An 18,811-nucleotide genomic window follows, 5' to 3' on the forward strand; every position below is an offset into this window, starting at 1 on the left:
AAACTCTCTTAATGCTGTTGCCACTGAAAAGACCTAAATGGACAGTGCTGGAGTCACTCTGCCAGGGTTTGAATCCTGGCTACACTAGGCAATAATTGACTACCCTTAGATCGTGTAATTCAGTTATCCGAAACTTAGTTTCACCATCTGGAAAAAGGGCCTAGTTAAAGAACTGACCGCAAAACTGTTGAAAGAATGCAATAAGATAACATATGAAAAATACTTAACATGGTGCCCAGTACATAGCTAAGGCTAGGTAATTGTCAACTAAAAACTCCTAAAAAATACACAGTCTAGTGCAGTGGCACACGCCTGTAATCCCAGGAGCTCAGGAGGCTGAGGCAGGAGGATTGGGAGTTCAAAGCCAGCCTCAGCAACTTAACAAGCCCTAAGCAACTCAACCAGACCCTGTCTCTAAATAAAATACAAAAAGGGCTGAGGACGTGGTTAAGTGCCCTTGAGTTCAATCCCTGGTACTCCCCCCAAAAAATGTTTTAAATACACTCATTCTGTTTAATGTTAAAGTGTTAGAGGCCAGTGAGAGGTAGGGAGGATGAGATTTACCTTAACCTCTTCATTCTTATCAAAGTTGCACTGAGCATCCTGAATTTATCCATAATTTCGATTTCTGCTTCTCCAGCTTTATCAAGTCAACATGATGCATCTTTTCAGATAATCTGTTTCATCTCTCCATTCTTTCTCGTGCTATGTACAATCTCTTTTGATCTCTCTTTCCATTGTCCCTACCTCTGAGCTTGAATCAAAATTCTTCCCTGGTTTCAGTTGCAATGAAATGGCAAGAAAAGACTACTAAACCCATGTGGACCAGAAATGTGCCAGCCAAGAGATCTGTGACACCTCTGTGACACAGGAGCATGGGCTGTCAGAAGGAATGCCTTCTGCTCTTACTTCTAAGTTGCATTTCTCAGATTTCTAGATTCTTCTTCGGCATTCCTTTTGGCCGGGGGGGACTTTAACAACAGGGAAAACCAAGAGATCTAGGAAACAGATAAAATGATAGCCCTGGACAGAGCTATCCCTTCATATCTAAAAATCTCCCCTAATAATTTTTCTACACATGTATTGACATATATTTGTAAAGGTACAACTGAATCAAGCTCTCCCTTCTAATGCAAAATATCCCAGTTGCTGTACACAAGGTTAAAATGTCCTGAATATAAATTAGAGCTTTGTCGGTAATTACATAATTCATTTCGATCAAGCAACTATTACTCCATATTTATGTTCGGCGATAGTGTGGGACATGACACAAAATACATCCTCATGTCAAAGGAAGGAAAGAGTTTGGAATAGGAAAGAAGGAGGAAAAGAGGGAGGGGAAGAAGGAAGTCCTGATAAACCAGCTTTCAATTAGATCAAATTACTTGGTTTTTTTTAGCTATTTTTTACCTCTCAAGAATATAACCTCACTGTCAAAACTCACTTCAATTTATGTGGCAGCAAAAGAGTTACTATTCATGGAAGTATTTTAGAAAGTGCATCATTTACCACGAGCATTTACAAATATGGCCAGCACTATCCATCTACCTTTGTATATTCTCTTTAATCCTCCAAACTCTCCCCCAAGGGAAGAATTATTATCATCATTCCAAATCAGAAAAAAACCCGGAGGTCTAAGGTCCAAGTCATAGGGCAAAAAGACAAGTACACAGGTCACTCAAATGTCAAAGCCCACAGAGATGGCTCCAAGTCTGACATTCGGCTAGTCAGCAGGTGGTCTCGTGATCCACCCGAGGCTAAAATATTGAAATGCTTTAGTCAACAGGCCCCAACGCCCAACATCTTTACACCAGCATCCCTCTACCCAGCCTCTGTGTTAATCAGTTGGTCACTGTGACCAAAATACCAGATAAGAATAACTTAAAGGAGGAAAAAGTTATTGGGGGCTCATGGTTTCAGAGGTTCAGTTCGTGGTCGGCTGACTCCATTTCACTTGACCTGAGGTGACGCAGATCAACATGGTAGGAGTGTGTGATGGAGGAAAGCAGCTCAGAACACAACAGCCATAATGCAGAGAGAGAGAGAGAGAACTAGGAGCCTGGGATGAAATATAAACCCAAAGTTACGCCCCCAGGGACCTACTCCCTCCAGTCACACCCTACTTGCCTGCGGTCACCTACACCCAGTGGAGTCATTCTTTATAATTATTAATCAATCAAATGGATGAATCCACTGATTGGGTTATAACTCCCATAATCTCAGATCACCTCTGAACATTCTTGCATTCTCTCATCTGTGATCTTCAGGGGACACCTCACACCCAAGCCCCCCCAGGTCAACCTACCTCACTATCCAGAAGCCAAGGGATAAATTTTGACCCAGCAAGGGATGCCTAGCACTCTACTACAGAGCTGTGGCCAAAGCACAAGTTGTGCTGGAGTAGGGATTTTAATATACTTTAATATTATCACGGTTTGATGTTATGCTAGTCTTATCTGTGTCCAACAAGGAATTGTTTAAATAGATGACTATGATCCATTCCCATGTCAACCAACCAGCCTTGGAAAAGTCTGCAGAAAAAACACGTAATGAGGACTCCTTTTTGAGCATCTTGCAGTAGCAAGTAGCTCAGCATCCATCAAACACTTGGTCCCTGGGGAAACACCACCTGGTCCTCTGACTTACCAACACCCTTCTGGAGAGTGAGAGAAACTTCCATAGGAATGCCTCCTATCCAGTTCTTCAGGAAACACTTCCTGTCTCTTTGAAACCTGCACCTCCTTCTTGGCCTGCTTTTGGCAGTCATTTCTGAATGTGAGAGGCACAGAAAGACAACTACGTGGAGCCTCAAACTCTATGCATATATCACAGATTGCTCCATGTTTTTTGTTCAATCAATTCATTGTTTCATTATAATAAATGGGAAAGTAGTATCTCTAGCCATAAAGAGAAGGTAGCCTTACAAATTCATGTATCATTGCTAAAGAGAAAATATTCCACCCTATACCACCTGAGGGTAATCATATATGCCATGAGGAATACCTCATTTGCAGAGATAATGATGGCTTAGAGAAGGGCTCAGGTTATCAGACAGAAGGGTTTAAATCCCAGATCTCTTTACCAAGTCATGTGACCTTGGCCCAGATTCCACTTCATTAATACAGGCATAATAACTGCACCTTCAACTAATGAAATCAATTCATATAAAGTCCTTCATGCAGTGCCTATAGCAAGCCTTCAGTAGAAACGAGCTATTCTAAATGAAATTGTGACCTCAAATGGAAGATCAGAACAGGGGCTTCCATATTGAAGCAAAAAGCCTTTCATTCTACTATGAAAGATTTTTTCTGAAATTGAGATTGTTTTTCCTAGGGTTTCTGTCTAGTCTATCAACTTATGGGCTCTTATTCTCCCTCAGGTCTTTGGATTCTTGAATTTTATCCTCTGGGCTGGCAACATATGGTTTGTTTTCAAGGAGACTGGCTGGCATTCCTCGGGACAGAGATACCTTTCGGATCCCATGGAGAAACATTCCAGCAGTTATAATCAAGGCGGGTACAACCAAGACAGCTATGGGTCCGGCAGTGGGTATAACCAGCAGGCGAGTCTGGGGCCTTCCTCAGATGAGTTTGGCCAACAGCCTGCTGGTCCCACTTCCTTTACCAATCAGATTTAGCAGAGTAGCCTTTGCAACCTTCTAGAGATGGTCTCACCACCTTCTATTTCAGTGGCAGAGGAATTTTTAAAGCGTTTCAATCAATTATTCATGCAGATAGTGTTGAATGTAAATCAGAGATGCATAGTCCTCATTAAAGCAGAAAGGCCTGGGTCGTGATAAATGATACTTAGAGAAGAGATGACATGGGGAGATATATTATTTATCACAGATGGCTAACTGGAGAATACCTTGTTAAATCAAGAGATACTTTTATGGTCATTTTGTATGTGTGCTGAGATAGTAGAAGCATTTTGTAGTTTAAAGTCTCTAGTAGGTAATATGCATAAAGTCAATTAAATAGCATTGAGTTTTCCTATACATTTTGATGCAAAAGACATTTTAATGATTCCTAGGAGACAATTTGATGTATAACAACATGCATGCATTATTATTTTTTAGTTTTAGACCCTGTAGGATGCAAATCTCTAACTACTTATTTCAGACAATTACTCTGTACTTTTTTTACTTGATGAATCAATGTTCATATGATTTAGTGCATGAATAAGCATTTCTCACACAGTAAACATTCAAATTATATTTACGAAGATTTTCCAGTTTGCACCGTGAATTTGTTAAAAGGATGTTTAAAGAAATATATTCATTACTTTGTATACTTTGCAAATTTGTCTTTCTGGTTTTACCTAAGTTCTGAATGCCTTGTAACTAAGATTTGAGTTGTTGTTGTTGTTGTTGTTTTTCCTATTAGTAGACAGTGTTAGACATGATAACTGCCCAATATTTATCCTATTTACTTAGCTAAGTATATCCTTGTAACTTTCTATGGTGTTTTGTGGCTCTTATCCTGTGGACCATGCATATTAAAGTCCAATAACTGTCTGAGCTCAAACAGTGATATGTTCTTGGAATACTGGAGATGCAGATTTAGATACTATAGTTAAGAAGTTAAGATGTTGCTGTTCTGAAGTATTAATGTAGAAAGGATATTCTGTAAACCTACATGACCAAACATTTAAATCCTATTTATTTATTTATAAAGCTAATATGTTCCTCAATTCAATTATTAAAATTTCTCAAGTCACAACTCAACAGATTTACTAATTCTGATTTGAGTGTCACTGATAAATTAAAAATGGTTTCCACGTGCCACTCTGTATCCCAAAGAGGGTTTCATGAAATGGTCCCTAGAATGTATTCATTACCAAGAAAAGGCCAATCTCCTCCTCTGTTTTAACTCAATTGAAACACCAGGGCCCAGACAGTAAGGAAAGCTAAGTATCTGTATTTCCAGAAAAAAAGTTATTATTTGTGTACAAACTCTGTGTGATCTGTGATGTGGGAAGCATATTAGCACAAAATAGCCTTGTGTCTTACATGATATCTGTAACCCTTTCTTGATGCTGTTGGATAAATCTGTATTGTGATATCTATTTGACCTTAATAAAGTTATTACATACAATGCTGACTGTGCAATGAATCACAGTAGTGCTACCCAGCTGGCTTACCAATGAAAGAACAAGGGTTAAATGCAGCGTCTCTACCATTCTGCTTGTCCTGAGCCCAGGTGTTATGGTTTGGATGTGAGGTGTCCCCCAAAAGCTCACATGTGAGACAATGCAAGAAAGTTTGGAGGAGAAATGACTGGGTTGTGAGAGCCTTAACCCAATCAGGGAATTAATCTCTCATGGGTTTAACTGAGTGGTGACTGGAGGCAGGTGGGTGTGACTGGAGGAGGTGGGCATTGGGGGCGTGGCTTGGGGGCGTGGCTTGGGGGTATATATTTGTCTCTGGCGAGTAGAGTCTCTGCTTTCTGATCCTCATGTGAGCTGCTTCCCTGCATCACACTCTTCCGCCATGATGGAGCTGGCTGTACGTGGACTGAGACTTCTGAAACATCAACCCTTAAATAAATGTGTCCTCCTTTAAAATTGTTCTGGTCAGGTCTTTTAGTCCCAGCAGCGAAAAAGCTGACTAAAACACCAGGGTTGTTCATTCAGTCACTCCTCTATTCTATGATTTCCTGTGCCTCTGTCACCACGCATGTCTCTGGGGACACAATAATGAGAAAAACCAGAAACAGGCTGTTCATCAAGAAGCTTACTTTCTATTAGGAGAGACAGATGTTAAAATAGTCCAACCCCAATTATGCTGAGTACCACAAAGAGAGACACAGGATCCCACAGGAACATCTATCAGAAAGATTCCAGCTAGTTAAGGAGAAGTCAAGGAGCCCTCAATCCTGAACACTGAGACCAAAGGACAAAGGACAGGTAGCTGATTATCAAAGAAAAGGAAATGGGTAGATAGCACTTCCCCATCACAGCCTCCAGGGAAGGGGAAGGATGGAACTTTCCAACACAAGCAGTCACCTGCTGGACGGCTCTCTTTCTGCCTTTTGATCACCTTTTGGTCACGTAGCAGGATAGGAAGATCGGGCAGGAGAAGAAAGGAGACCTAACATCTATAAAGGGGCAGGACACCCCCACTCCCAGGGAAACCAGCTCTGTGGTCCCACTTCTCTCCAGAGGACTTATTCCCCTCCCCCCCCCCTCTCTCCTGTCTTTAAATAAGATTTACTTTTTGCTCTTGCTGCAGTATTTCTCAGATGCTTAATCTTCAACACTTTGGTAACAAGGAACTGATCCTGATTTTCAAGACCAGAATCAACACTACTCAAGGTCCAACAAGGACAGAGGGAGAAGGAGGCACGTCCCAGGTGGAGAATTCCCCGTCAAAAGGGGTCTGATGACAGGCGCAGGAGGGATATGTAGTTGCCACAGTGAGATGATGAGGACAGCTCACAAGGAGAGGTGACTGCTGATGGGTGCCTTGGCAAAACCTTCTCCAAGGCCTTAATTAGAAATTCCATCTTGATCCTAAGGAAGCTCAGGGAAGGCACTGATGGATTTTTTAAATGGACACAATGAGATTAGCATTTTGGAAGGATCTCAATGGCTTCAGGATAGAAGAGAATATGAAAGGAAGACATTCTGTGCATAAGCAAATAAGTTCTCACTCCTGGGAGCTGGAGAGGGGCTGGCAAATTCTCCCGCTTATTTCTCCCCTCATTTCCTGGGCTAGTGGCTCGGACTGACTTCCTTCAGCCCTGACCAGGAGGAGAGAGTGTCCTGCTTCATAAACTGTCACAAATTTTCCAAAAGCAGAGAAAGCATCCTAGCCAGCAGCAATTTTAAGCAGCATTAGCAGTTCCCAAGCACCGTGGAGCTCTGACCAGTGGAAGCCACTACCCTCCCTGGTTGACTAGATGCAGGTTTCCACACTCCACTGCAGATTCCCAGTAAACAGCTGCTGTTCTCCAACAGGGATTTCACTAAACTGGCTTCATTCCTCTAGGTTTCAAGGAAAGAGCAGTAGCTTTGGTTTTTCACAAAAAGAGGAGTAATCTGTGCTACAGGTAAGCCCAGGTCTGTGTGCAAAAGACCTAATTTGGAATCTCCCCACCACTTCTCACTGATCCTGTTTCAAGGTACTAATTCACTTTCTTGAACCTTTGTTTCCCTGGGAGGAGGTATAACATACATTCAAAATGGGTGAACTCTAGCCCGGCACGGTGGCACACGCCTGTAATTCCTGCCATTCAGGAGGCTGAGGCAGGAGGATCTCGAGTTCAAAACCAGCCTCAGCAACTTAGTGAGGCCCTAAGCAATTCAGCAAGACCCTGTCTCTAAATAAAATATAAAAAAGGGCTGAGGATTGTTAGGATCGCTAGTGCAAATATTCACCAGAGGCACATCTCTGAGTTCAAGCAAAGCTTTAGTGACAGGGAATATCTGCCAGGTTGCCCTTCTCCAAGGCACAGTAGTCTGCTGAAAAAAAAAATTCTTAACTATATAGTCATGTACAATGAAGTAGTTGAAAAATAACCCATCTGGTCCTGCATTGTTACTTGGCATTTTTGCTGTGCTTTTGGTACTTAGGGACTCTTTTGGGGGGTTGGGCCTAATGGGAAGGTCATGCCTGGGTGGGAAGGTACTGGTTTTCAAAATGGAGTTACTTTGGCCTAAGGACCTAACATTCCGGCCTTTTGTCTTTTAATGTTAAGGGGCATCGTTCCTTTATTTCTTCTTTGAGCTGAACCCTAAAACCTTCTTTGCCTCCATTCAGCTCAAAGAAGAAATAAATGAATGATGCCCCTTAGCATTAAAAGACAAAAGGCCAGAATGTTAGGTCCTTAGGCCAAAGTAACTCCATTTTGAGTCCCCTGTGCTTCTCCTTTGCTAGCAAAGCAATAAAACTTCTTTTTCCTTTTTCTCAAAACTGTGTCCTCGTTGTTGAGTTGGCATCAGGGACAAGGACTGAGCTTTTGGTTACAGAATCATAGAAAAGAAAAGATATCAAGGCCTCCTGGATGGAGGGTGGCCAGGCAGAGAGAAAAGAGGATGATAACCTCCGAGCCAGGGAGAGAGGCTTCAGGAAGAGCCAACCCTGCCGCACCTGAACCTCAGACTCCCCGCCTCCAGAGCCCCGAGACGGTGATTTACCAACAGGGCTAAAGGCAATTTGCTATGACCAACCAGCTCAGCCTGCAGGTGGGCATGGGCTAAGAGTGGAAGGAGGAAAACAGGCGTCAGAGAACATGCGCATGTGCAGAAGGAACATCCAGTCAATCCGGAGGCTGAGACCGTTCCTTACTTAACACACCAACAGGGTGCACCTGAGACCCCCTAGCAGGGCACACCTGGAATGTAGCCTTTGAACAGCTTCTTTAAAAGCCCCCTGTTTTCCCCGATGAGCAGAACCACAGCTCTGGGACAGGAGTCCCCTGTGCTTCTCCTTTGCTAGCAAAGCAACAAAACTTCTTTTTTCCCTTCTCTCAAAACGGTGTCCTCATTACTGGATTGGCATCGGGGACAAGGACCAAGCTTTCAGTAACAACCGCGGGAGGCAGGAGTGAGGGAGTGCAGAAAATGAGACAGCGAAGGAGGAAACACCAATTAAAGGGTGTGTTTGTGATGTTGCTGCTGGAGGCAGGAGGCACTCGGTTCCATCAGGACGACTTCAGAACACGCTGGCAAGTTCCCCATCAAGGAACAGGAACTGGAGTTTGCATCTACCCGCTCCATGGTAACCCACCCACGTTTCTAGGTCACACTTGCCTGTGGACTGAACGCATTCCTAGGACTTTGGAAAAATAACTCTTGAGTCCTGACATCTATCAGGCCGTGGGCTAGGGGAGAGGAACTGGCATGAGTCCTATCATAGCCTCCTCTCCCTCCTTTCTGAGAACCGTGAACTTGAAGGATAAACGAGGAGCCCCAGAAGGTGCATGCATGGGGGAGGTCACTGTCAACACGAGCTGGAGCTGTCATCCAAACTGTGGCTGAAATTAGACCAAATGCAACCTAAGATGTCAGAACCACCTACTGTGGTGATCAATGAACTTTTATCACTTAGTCTGTAAAACCAGGCTGTGGATGATCCCGTCCCATCAGGCAGTGACAAGAACTGATCTGGTTGTATGTGAAAAAGATTAATGAACCAGACAGTGACTTGGCTCCAGAGAGTTGAATTAAATGTTGAGCTATAAATTGACTCCAAACTTATATAAGACTGAATTTTTATAAATCAAACTTCATCTCTTGTACTGAGGTAGACAAAATGTACTCCTTGTGATATTTGGAGCATACCCTCCAGATTGGAAGATTCATACAACAGACAAATAAACCAAATGTAGGGATCAATTTTGATTGATACTGTGAAGGAAGGAAACAAGAATAAGAGCAGGGGGCAGTGGAATGGGGTGGTCACCAAATGCCTCTCTGAGGGGCTCCCTCTTCAGCTGAGGCGTGAGGACACGAAGAATAGGGAGCGTGATAGTCAGCTTTTGCACTGCTGTGACCAAAAGACTTGACAATTAGAACAATTAGAGGAGGAAAAGTTTATCTGGGGTTCACGGTTTCAGAGGTCTCAGTCCATAGATGTCCAATTCCATTGCTCTGGTCCTAAGGTGAGGCAGAACATCATGGCGGAAGAGTGTGGTGGAGGAAAGCAGCTCAGGACATGAAACCAGGACAGAAAAAGAGAGAGAGAGAGTGAGAAAGAGAGCTCCCTTCACCGCAGACAAAATATAGACCCCAAAGTCATACTTCCAGGGACCCACCTCCTCCGGTCATACCCTACCTGCCTACGTTACCATCCAGTTAATCCCTATCAGAGGATTAATGAACTTGACTAGGTTAAACTCATTTTACCTCTAAGTTTTCTTACATTATCCCACACTTGAGCTTTTAGGGGACACCTCACATCTAATCCATAACAGGGAGGAATCAGTCCTGGGGAGAACAAGCAGAGGAGAGAGCATGTCCAAGAACCGAAGGTAGGAGACCACTCAATGTCTTTGAAGGATTGATAAGAGAAAAATTAGTGGGATTGGGGCATGCCAGGGGAGAACCATGAGTTGGGGTTGCAAAGTTTGGGAAAAGCCAAATTTTAAGAGATCCTAGAGGGTGCAGAAGGAAGATCTTGTCCCAAGGGAAGTGAAGTCAATGAGCATTGGAACTACAGGCATATAAAGAGACTATGTACTGGGAATTTCAAGATGGCGGAATAGAGAAGGTCGATTTCCTGGTTGCTCCATGGCATGAAAACAAGAAGACAGAAAGGCAGGTTCTCAGCAAGGTGTGTGAAAAAAAAAATGGAAGTGGGGACTTTACTGGGATTTAATACTGGGCACTCAAAGCAGAAGAGGGATTCAGGAGGTTGGATATAATAAAATAAGGAAGAAATCCCCAGTGACTCTGCTGCTAGAGGCACACTCCAGGAGCATAGTGGGGAATTAAAGAGACTACGTACTACTTTTGCAACCTCCTATCAATGGGAAGAAGGAGAATTCATCAGTTCATTCAATAGCTATATACGTGGTACTATGTGCCAAGCTCTGTTCTGCCTGCTAGGGATATGCATTTTGGATAGATTTGATTTGAAGAGCATAGACATTACCCTTGTGCTCATGGAATTTATAGCCCAGTGTTGGGCAAATGGGGCATATGCAAATAAAGAAATCAGATCAATTCAAATAGTGATAAATGTTAAGGAGAAAGTAAAACAGGAAGACATGAAAGAGAGCAACAGGGTTGGAGGTGAATGGGCCCAGGAAGAGATGCCAGAAGCCCCAGAATAAAAACGTGGTGGCCTGAGCTGGGATGAGGGCCATACCAGCATTTTGCAATAGCTCAGATTCATCCACAGGTCTTAATACGAGAATGTGGAAGTCATAAATACTGGCAGAAAAATAAGTGTTCGTTTATATGGAGCCACTTTGTGCTCTTCAAAAGTCACAATGGCCTTGATTTCATGTGTTGCTCTCAACAGCCAAGCAAAAGGTAGAGGTCACTTTGCCCTGTTTGAAATTGAGTGTCTGACATTGAGTTCCCCCAGAGACAGACCCTGAGATAAGAATGCAAATACAAGGGGTTGGGGGTGTGAACCAAAGGGAAGGAAGCTGGTAAGTCTTGCATTCTGGAGAAGGTATGACCCAGTGAGGCTCAAAACCACAAGAGAACATGAAACAGGGCAGAACAATCCAACAGTTAGCCCAACCGGGGGACAGAGGAGTCATGGCATTTACCCACCCACTCCTGTTGGTCACAGAAGGATGGTTGCCTGGGAAAAGTGGTAACTCCCCAGCACTTTTGGACCACCCTGTGTACAGTTCGTGGCAGACGGAGAGTGATGCTCTCGGGGACCATCACAGGTACCCCAGTTGGAGTCATTTTGGTCAGCACAGATTCAATAGTCAGATGTGAGGGGAACACAGAGAGGGTCTTCCACATGGAGGTTCAGCAATGTTAAATAGCTTGACAGATTTGATGCCAGGAAAGAGCCTTGAACTCAAGTCCCTTTTCTTTTGCACACCTTAGAATTCCCCCTATTTACTCCCTAGCTTCCAGCATAGACATAGGAATTTAACCCCAAAAGACCAAGTGATTTCATCCAAATATCCAAAGATTCCATTTTAATAACATGTACAAAATAACAATTTAAAAAATAACCACGCACATTCAGTGTGCAAGCCCCTGAGCTAAGCAAGTACTTTGTTTTTAACTACAACAGCACTATAATAGAGATACTAGTACTATTCCTATATAATGGTTTAGAAAACCAAAGTTTGGAGAGGTTAGATCATGGCAGAATCCTTGTGAGCACCTTCACCAGTAGAGTTCATAGTTCCTCCTATTTACTTGGTTTACTGCACAAAGAACTATACTACACACCTGTTATGGTTTGGATGTGAGGTGTTCCCCAAAAGATCACATGTGAGACAATGCAAGGTTTGGAGGAGAAATGATTGGGTCACAGCCTTAACCCAACCAGTGAATGAATCCCTATTGGGATTAACTGAGTGGTGACTGGAGGCAGGTGGGTGTGGCTGGAGGAGGTGGGCATGGGGGCGTGGCTTTGGGGGCGTGGCTTTGGGGTATATATTTGTCTCTGGAGAGTGGAGTCTCTCTGTGCTTCCTGATCACCATCTGAGCTGCTTCCCTCCACCACACTCTTCCGCCATGATGTTTGGTCTCACCTGGAGCCTTGAGGAATGGAGCCTGCTGTCCATCAACTGAGACCTCTGAAACGTGAGCCCTCAAATAAACTTTCTTCCTCTGCAGTTGTTCTGGTTGGGTCTTTTAGTTGTAGCAGCAAAAAAGCTGACTAAAATAACACCATATATCCATATTCCTACTTAATGCTCACAGGGAATGCAGGAAAAAATGCTATTTGTATACCTATTGAGCAAATAAGAAGACTGAAATTCGTGAAGATTTAGTACCATGTTCAAGATCACTGAGGTGGGCTTGGGCAGAGCCCCTGAATGCAGAAATCCAGGACTCCCTGCATCCAAAATCCCTTGCTCTAAACAATCTTTCTAGACCACAACAGTGCCACCTGGGCATTCCATGACATTTCAAGCCAGGTGTACTTTGCCTCTCCAACAAGAGTGCAAACAACAAAGACCCTGACCATCAGGGGCTTCCTTGGATCTTCCACAAGGATGCTGTGTTGTAATTGTTGGAAAGAAAGCTATTGCCAGACCATGTGGCAGCTTGAATAGTCAGACCTCACTTATTAAATAGGTTAATGAAGTCATTAAGCCTGCTCAAATTCCAATTGAACTAAGAATGATTTCTTCACATGCTTTAATGGAGTCTGAGGCTTTGCTGGGTTCTAGGACTGAGCTGAATGATCTTCAGAAACTATAGTGAGTACTTCCAAGAATAACCCTGGATGCTCCAATCCCAGGCTGGAAATCACCTGTGTGAATAAAATATGCACTGAAGCGGGGAACAGTGGCATATGCCTGTAATCCCAGCAGCTCAGGAGGCTGAGGCAGGAGGATCATGAGTTCAAAGACAGCCTCAGCAACTTCATGAGGTGCTGAGCAATTCAGTGAGACCCTGTCTCTAAATAAAATACAAAAAAGGACTGGGGATATTGCTCAGTGGTTAAGCACCCCTGGGTTCAATCCCCAGTACCAAAAAAAAAAAAAATACAAACATACACACACACACACACACTCGATACAAAAAGGCCATCATGATAAAGTACCTTTGCTATTTTCCTGAAAGTCTTGTGTTTCCCTGAAAATATTTTAAGCCTAATTGAGTATTTCCTTTCAGTGGACAAGTCCCCACTCTCTGCGCCAGATTTATTGAACAAGACGCCTGAGGGTGGTTATAATGAGTCTAAGAGGTTTCCTGGTGGTAGAGACAAGAGTTTACCTTTGAGCCTCTGCTACTTTATTCATGTATCGATTGACAGAAGCCTTCCTGCTTAAGAGGGTCTAATTGGCTTGTACTGCGAACTACACTCACTGGTTCATATGAACTTCAAGCCATCCCGCTCCTTCCCAGAGGCAGTCTCAGGCAACATGTCCCCTGTTTTCATGCCAAGTTGGTAAGCACAAGAAAAGCAAAAAAAAAAAAAAAAAAAAAAAAAAAAAAAACTGATCTGTGTTTGTATTTGTTAGGGGACAGACAGAGAGCATGGTGGGAAAACGAGGTGAAGAGACTAACCCCCACATGCTTTCTTTTCCAAGAAGCTATTTACCTGCAGCCCTGCCTGGCCTCAGTGGACAGGATATGTTGCAGGTCCGAGATAATATCCATGGGAGGAACCCAGGAGATTTTTGTGAGCAGATCCTGAAATTCTGGGGAGATTAGGGTAGTTCCTCCTGACCATGAAATCTGTAAGAATGCATGGTTAGGAGTCCAATTAGAGCCAGTCAGCATGGGCCAAGGTGACCTGGAGTTGCCATGACAGTGGGGACTTGAAAGTCTGATATCAATCACACTGCTGTCCTGCTGTCAGTCAAAAGTCAAGAGGTGGACCTGGGTGAGAATCTCTGGAAACTTCTTTGGGATCCCCAATAAAACTGGAGTGCAGGAGAGGCATGTGGTCCCTCTCCTCCCTGAGAGGACCCACCATCTCCCTTAAGAGTGTCCCCTTTTCCCATTTCCCTATCCCTTTAATAAACTCATTCCTACTACTCTGAACAACATGTCTAAAATCTTCCTGACTTGGTTGCAAGATTCAGGGTTTGAAGAGGGGGTCTTTGCGCTGCCTCAGTTTCTTGGAAGGACCCAGCTCTGTAACACTTTCATATTTTAAATATCCTCCCTTCTTTCCTGGGGACTGACATTCTTTCTGGATTCTTTCTCCCCTGGATTCTTCACAATTGAGTCCATTCTGATTGATGTCCATGGTCACATTACTTCCATGATCCATTCCATAGCTGACAAGTTGCCCTGAGTCTTTCTATCCTTTTTTACAAATCCTACACTAATCTTACTCTCTTGAAGGTCCCATACCTTCTATTAATATTGCCGGGGTTGTGGATCAATGGTAGAGCGCTTGCCTAGCATGTGTGAGGCACTGGGTTCGATCCTCAGTACCACATATAAATAAATGAATAAAAAAAAGTCTATCAACATCTTTAAAGAAAATTTTTTTTAAATTTCAGTTAGTAAAGATTGATATATGTTTACAGAGAGTTTGAGAGCAGAGAGATATGTTATATCATTAGGCATTGGTAGATACTGTCACTAGCTCTATGCTATAGGTTGATCATCTCAACCCCTAGCAGCAGAAGGTAACCATCGGCTTGGAGTCAGATAGATCTGGATTCCAATCCCAGTTCCACCATCAAAACCAGGCGGTTATGTTCCTGGGAAGGTGCTACAATACTTCCTGAACCTCCAAGTCCTCATCCATATTTCTGGAGATAATGATGTCTACCTGAATTAGCATGCACAGTCTGCAGAACAAATCACCACAAACTTAGTGACTTAACACAAATTTATTATCTTAAGGTTCTGTTAGATAGAAGTCCAATGTAGGTCTCACTGGGTTAAAATCAGAAGGTTAAAGGAGACCCTTGGGGACATCCCTTTGTCATTTCCAACTATTAGAGGCTGCTTATAGTCCTGGGCTATAAGTCCCCTTTGTCCAACTTCGAAGTCAGCAACAGATGGTCAAGTTCTTCTTCATGATCTCATTCTAATTTCCCTTGATTTCTCTCTTTTCTGCTTTTAAAAACCTTTGTAATCACATTGGGCCCACATGTATAACCCAGAAGAATTTCTCCATTTTAACATCAGCTGATCAGCAACTTTATTCCCATCAGCAACCTTCATTCTCCTTTGCCATCTAATGTATAAACCATATGTTCCTGGGATTATGCTATGTACAAGTTTGACCACATGCCTACTTCCTTGTCTTATAAGAAAAAAAAAAAAAAAGGAAAAAAAAATGATATAACGTAAGTAAATTTCTTACCAAGGTTTGTTCAAAGGGCTCAGTAGCTGATAAGGATGATTAAAATTGATAACTGTTCCAATCATTAGTATTAATTATTTTGTTAGGAAATGACCAATATTTATTCTGTTCCCTGCTCTAGCAAATGAAAATGTATTGTTTCCAGATGTTATCCTTGCTCAGTCCAGCAAGATAAAAAGGACATAGTTATTATGGCTTGGATGTGAGGGTCCCCCAAAAGCTCTCATGTGAGACAATGCAAGAAGGTTTGCAGGAGAAGTGATTGGGTTGTGAAAGCCTTAACCCAATCAGTGAATGAATCCCTGATGGGATTAACTGAGTGGTGACTGGAGGCAGGTGGTTGTGGCTGGAGGAGGTGGGCATTGGGGGCGTGGCTTGGGGCGTGGCTGTGGGATATATATTTGTCTCTGGAGCGTGGAGTCTCTCTCTGCTTCCTGATCACCATGTGAGCTGCTTCCCTCCACCACACTCTTCCACCATGATGTTCAGCCTCACCTCGAGCCCTGAGGAATGGAGTCTGCTGTCTATGGACTGAGACCTCTGAAACTGTGAGCCACCAAATAAACATGTCCTCCTCTGAAATTGTTCTTGTCAAGTCTTTTAGTCACAGCAGAAAAACGCTGACTAAAACCACAGTTCTGACTCCAATGCTTCTATAGACCAATGGCAGAGACTACAGGCAGACTTGAAATTACATCATGTCTGCCCTTGTTTACTGTCCTTATATGTAAATTTCACAACAGGATGGGAGCTTGGTGCATTATGCATGCTTGTGTCCCCTACACTTGGAACAGTGTCAACTATTTTACGAACTCAAATACTTTTCAAATAAACACAGTGCAATACATTACCCAAGTTATTACATTATGGGTTGATCATAAAATATGCCAACTAGTATAACAAAGGTGACATATTAACAAGCTAGATAGAAAAGAGTTTCAAGTCTCCTTTGGAAAGTTGCCAGCACCGAATGCCACCTGAAAGGACCTCTTGTACTGAGGGTCCTGCAAACCTTGCTTTTCACTGGCTTATATCCAGTACGATCTTTCTTGGGAATCAGAAATCAATACACTATAAACATGCTGCTTGGGACTTCAATCAGAGCTCCTGGTTGGCAGCAAATGCAGAGAAGGGTTTTCCCTGAAGTTCCCTAATCACCTAAAGACCTGTCCAAGACAAATACAACTGCTTCCAAACCTTCTTAGTGACATTTCCTTAACCATGAAAAGTTAAACCCGTGTCACCACCCGCAGAGCCCAAAGGAATTCTGTGCCAGGCTACTGTCTGTTCCCCAGGCTCATTCTGTTTTCTAGAAATCATTTACAATTGCTCTGAAATTAACTCCAGAACATGGTGGTGAATGACTATCATATCAACTATATGAGAGGCTGAGGCAGGAGGATCAGAATGCTGAGGCCAGACTGGGCAACATAGTGAGGGTCTTTCTCAAACAAAGAAAAGGCCAAGTGTGGTGGCGCACACCTGTAATCCCAGCAGCTCTGGGGAGGCCGAGGCAGGAGGATCACAAGTTCAAAACCAGCCTCAGCAACTTAGTGAGGCCCTAAGCAACTTAGCAAGGCCTTGTTGCTAAATAAAATATAAAAAGGACTGGGAATATTGCTCAGTGGTTAAGCACTCCTGGGTTCAATCCCTAGTACCATAAAAAAATTAATTAAATAATAATAAATAAATAAAATTTCCTACTGCTTCTCCAGTACCCTCTCCCTTATGACCCATCTGACCCCTCTAAGTTTCACCTTCTGTGTGGTCACCAAGCCTATGTGCACCTTAGTAGCTTCTTCTCCTGTTAATCTATCTATTTTCAATTTGTTTCAGCAGAGTCAGTTACCAAACTTTCAGAGGGAAAGTTTGAACTTTCCTATATCTATAAAATCCTCTGTGAAATAAAGATGCCCAGAGGGATAAGAATCTGCACTAGCTACAGACAATCATACAAGGCTCAGTCAAATTGCTAGGGTCATTTCTTAACAGGACAAGCACCCTTAGCAGGAAATACATTTCAAATAAAGCCCAGGACACATAAAGAAATAAACACAAAGTATCACAATGCAATCTTTATCTTTACCAGATGAGACACATTCTGTTTTCTACTTTATTCAATTCTGGTTTGTTCCATTGTAATTTACTTGCTTGTTCATGCTGGTCTCCAATTTCTCAATTGATTTAGATGCATGAAGGGATCACTAGTGCTTTGAAGCACGGTTTAGTGCTTTGGAACCCAGAAGAAAATTCTGATTTGGGTCCTGCCAATTCTTTTTGCCGTCCATCGTTCCATTTTCCCAAAAATGCACTGTTGGATTCAGCAGAGCCCTCATTCGATGAGAAACAAAGAATAATTGGACAAGTGTTTCACCTCAGAGGGAATTTCCGGGTTTGGGGAGGAATGAAGTCGTTAGGTATATTCCAGTGAAGGGTTAAAGGACTCACTAAATCATCTATTTCTTCCTTCCAATTTGGGGTTGTTTGTGGGGGAAAGAGAATGCAGAAGCCCTTTCACATGGGAAAAGGAAGAAGAGTGTGCTGACTGAGCCATTAAAAGCCAGGCAAACAAACCCATCCCCTGGATGTGAGGAATGGCTGCCTTCCTCAAACCTGCGGCTTCCTGGAGATTCAGAGGCTCCATTAGTGATCCTGGACCACAGCCAGCCCAGCAAACGAGGGCGCTCAGCAGGGGCTCCTTCCAGGCCCTCACCCTCCTCCACAAGATATATTTGTTTTGACAACCCTACTTGAAGGTCTTTCTTTGCTTTCTTTACTTTCTCTCTCTCTCTCTCTGTCTCCCCCCCCCCCTTTTTTTTTTTTGGTAGAAAGTAATACAATCTGGGATCCCCCACTTCCAACCCTCCCAGACCTTACCCCCATGGAATCCATGGTTGTCCCAAAGTCCTTATGGATCTTTCCAGAAAGGGTTCATGAAATGGACATACATAAATAATCCATGAATTCTCAGCTGAGGGTCAAGAGGATAAAAATTGGTTCTAAGGGAGGAGGGCAGAAAAATCTTACTCTATGCATAAAACAATACGTAAACACATATACTGTATACCTGTGATACTAAAATTTCCTTGGGAAGCCATGAGGAAAAAATGTTCAAAAGCTTTCCTTAAAGGTGGTATTAATAGGGGCTGGGATATAGCTCAGTTGGTAGAGTGCTTGCCTTGCATGTACAAGGCCCTGGGTTCAATACCCAGCACCACAAAAAAAAAAAAGGTAATGTTAATAAAAAGTAGGTTGAGAAATACTAATGTAATCCCGCTTTATAGACATATAAAATTTATATATATAAATTGTATATTGAAATATATAAAATTTACACATAAATATATAATTTACACATATACAAATTATATATTGAAATATATA

The 18,811-nt window shown here is 42.8% G+C and overlaps 1 protein-coding gene across 2 annotated transcripts in view; it reads left to right on the top strand.

Moving 5' to 3' along the window:
* Synpr (synaptoporin) overlaps nucleotides 1–5,088 on the top strand; it is a 331,674-nt gene extending 326,586 nt beyond the window's left edge. For both annotated transcript variants that reach the window (XM_047531768.1, XM_047531769.1), the window contains one exon: nucleotides 3,380–5,088. In XM_047531768.1, coding sequence (XP_047387724.1) covers nucleotides 3,380–3,637 — 258 coding nt within the window. In that variant the 3' untranslated portion in view covers nucleotides 3,638–5,088. The remainder of the gene's footprint in view (nucleotides 1–3,379) is intronic.
* Nucleotides 5,089–18,811: the final 13,723 nt, after the last annotated feature.

Source organism: Sciurus carolinensis, chromosome 17 (assembly GCF_902686445.1).
Source record: "Sciurus carolinensis chromosome 17, mSciCar1.2, whole genome shotgun sequence".
Taxonomy (NCBI): domain Eukaryota; kingdom Metazoa; phylum Chordata; class Mammalia; order Rodentia; family Sciuridae; genus Sciurus; species Sciurus carolinensis.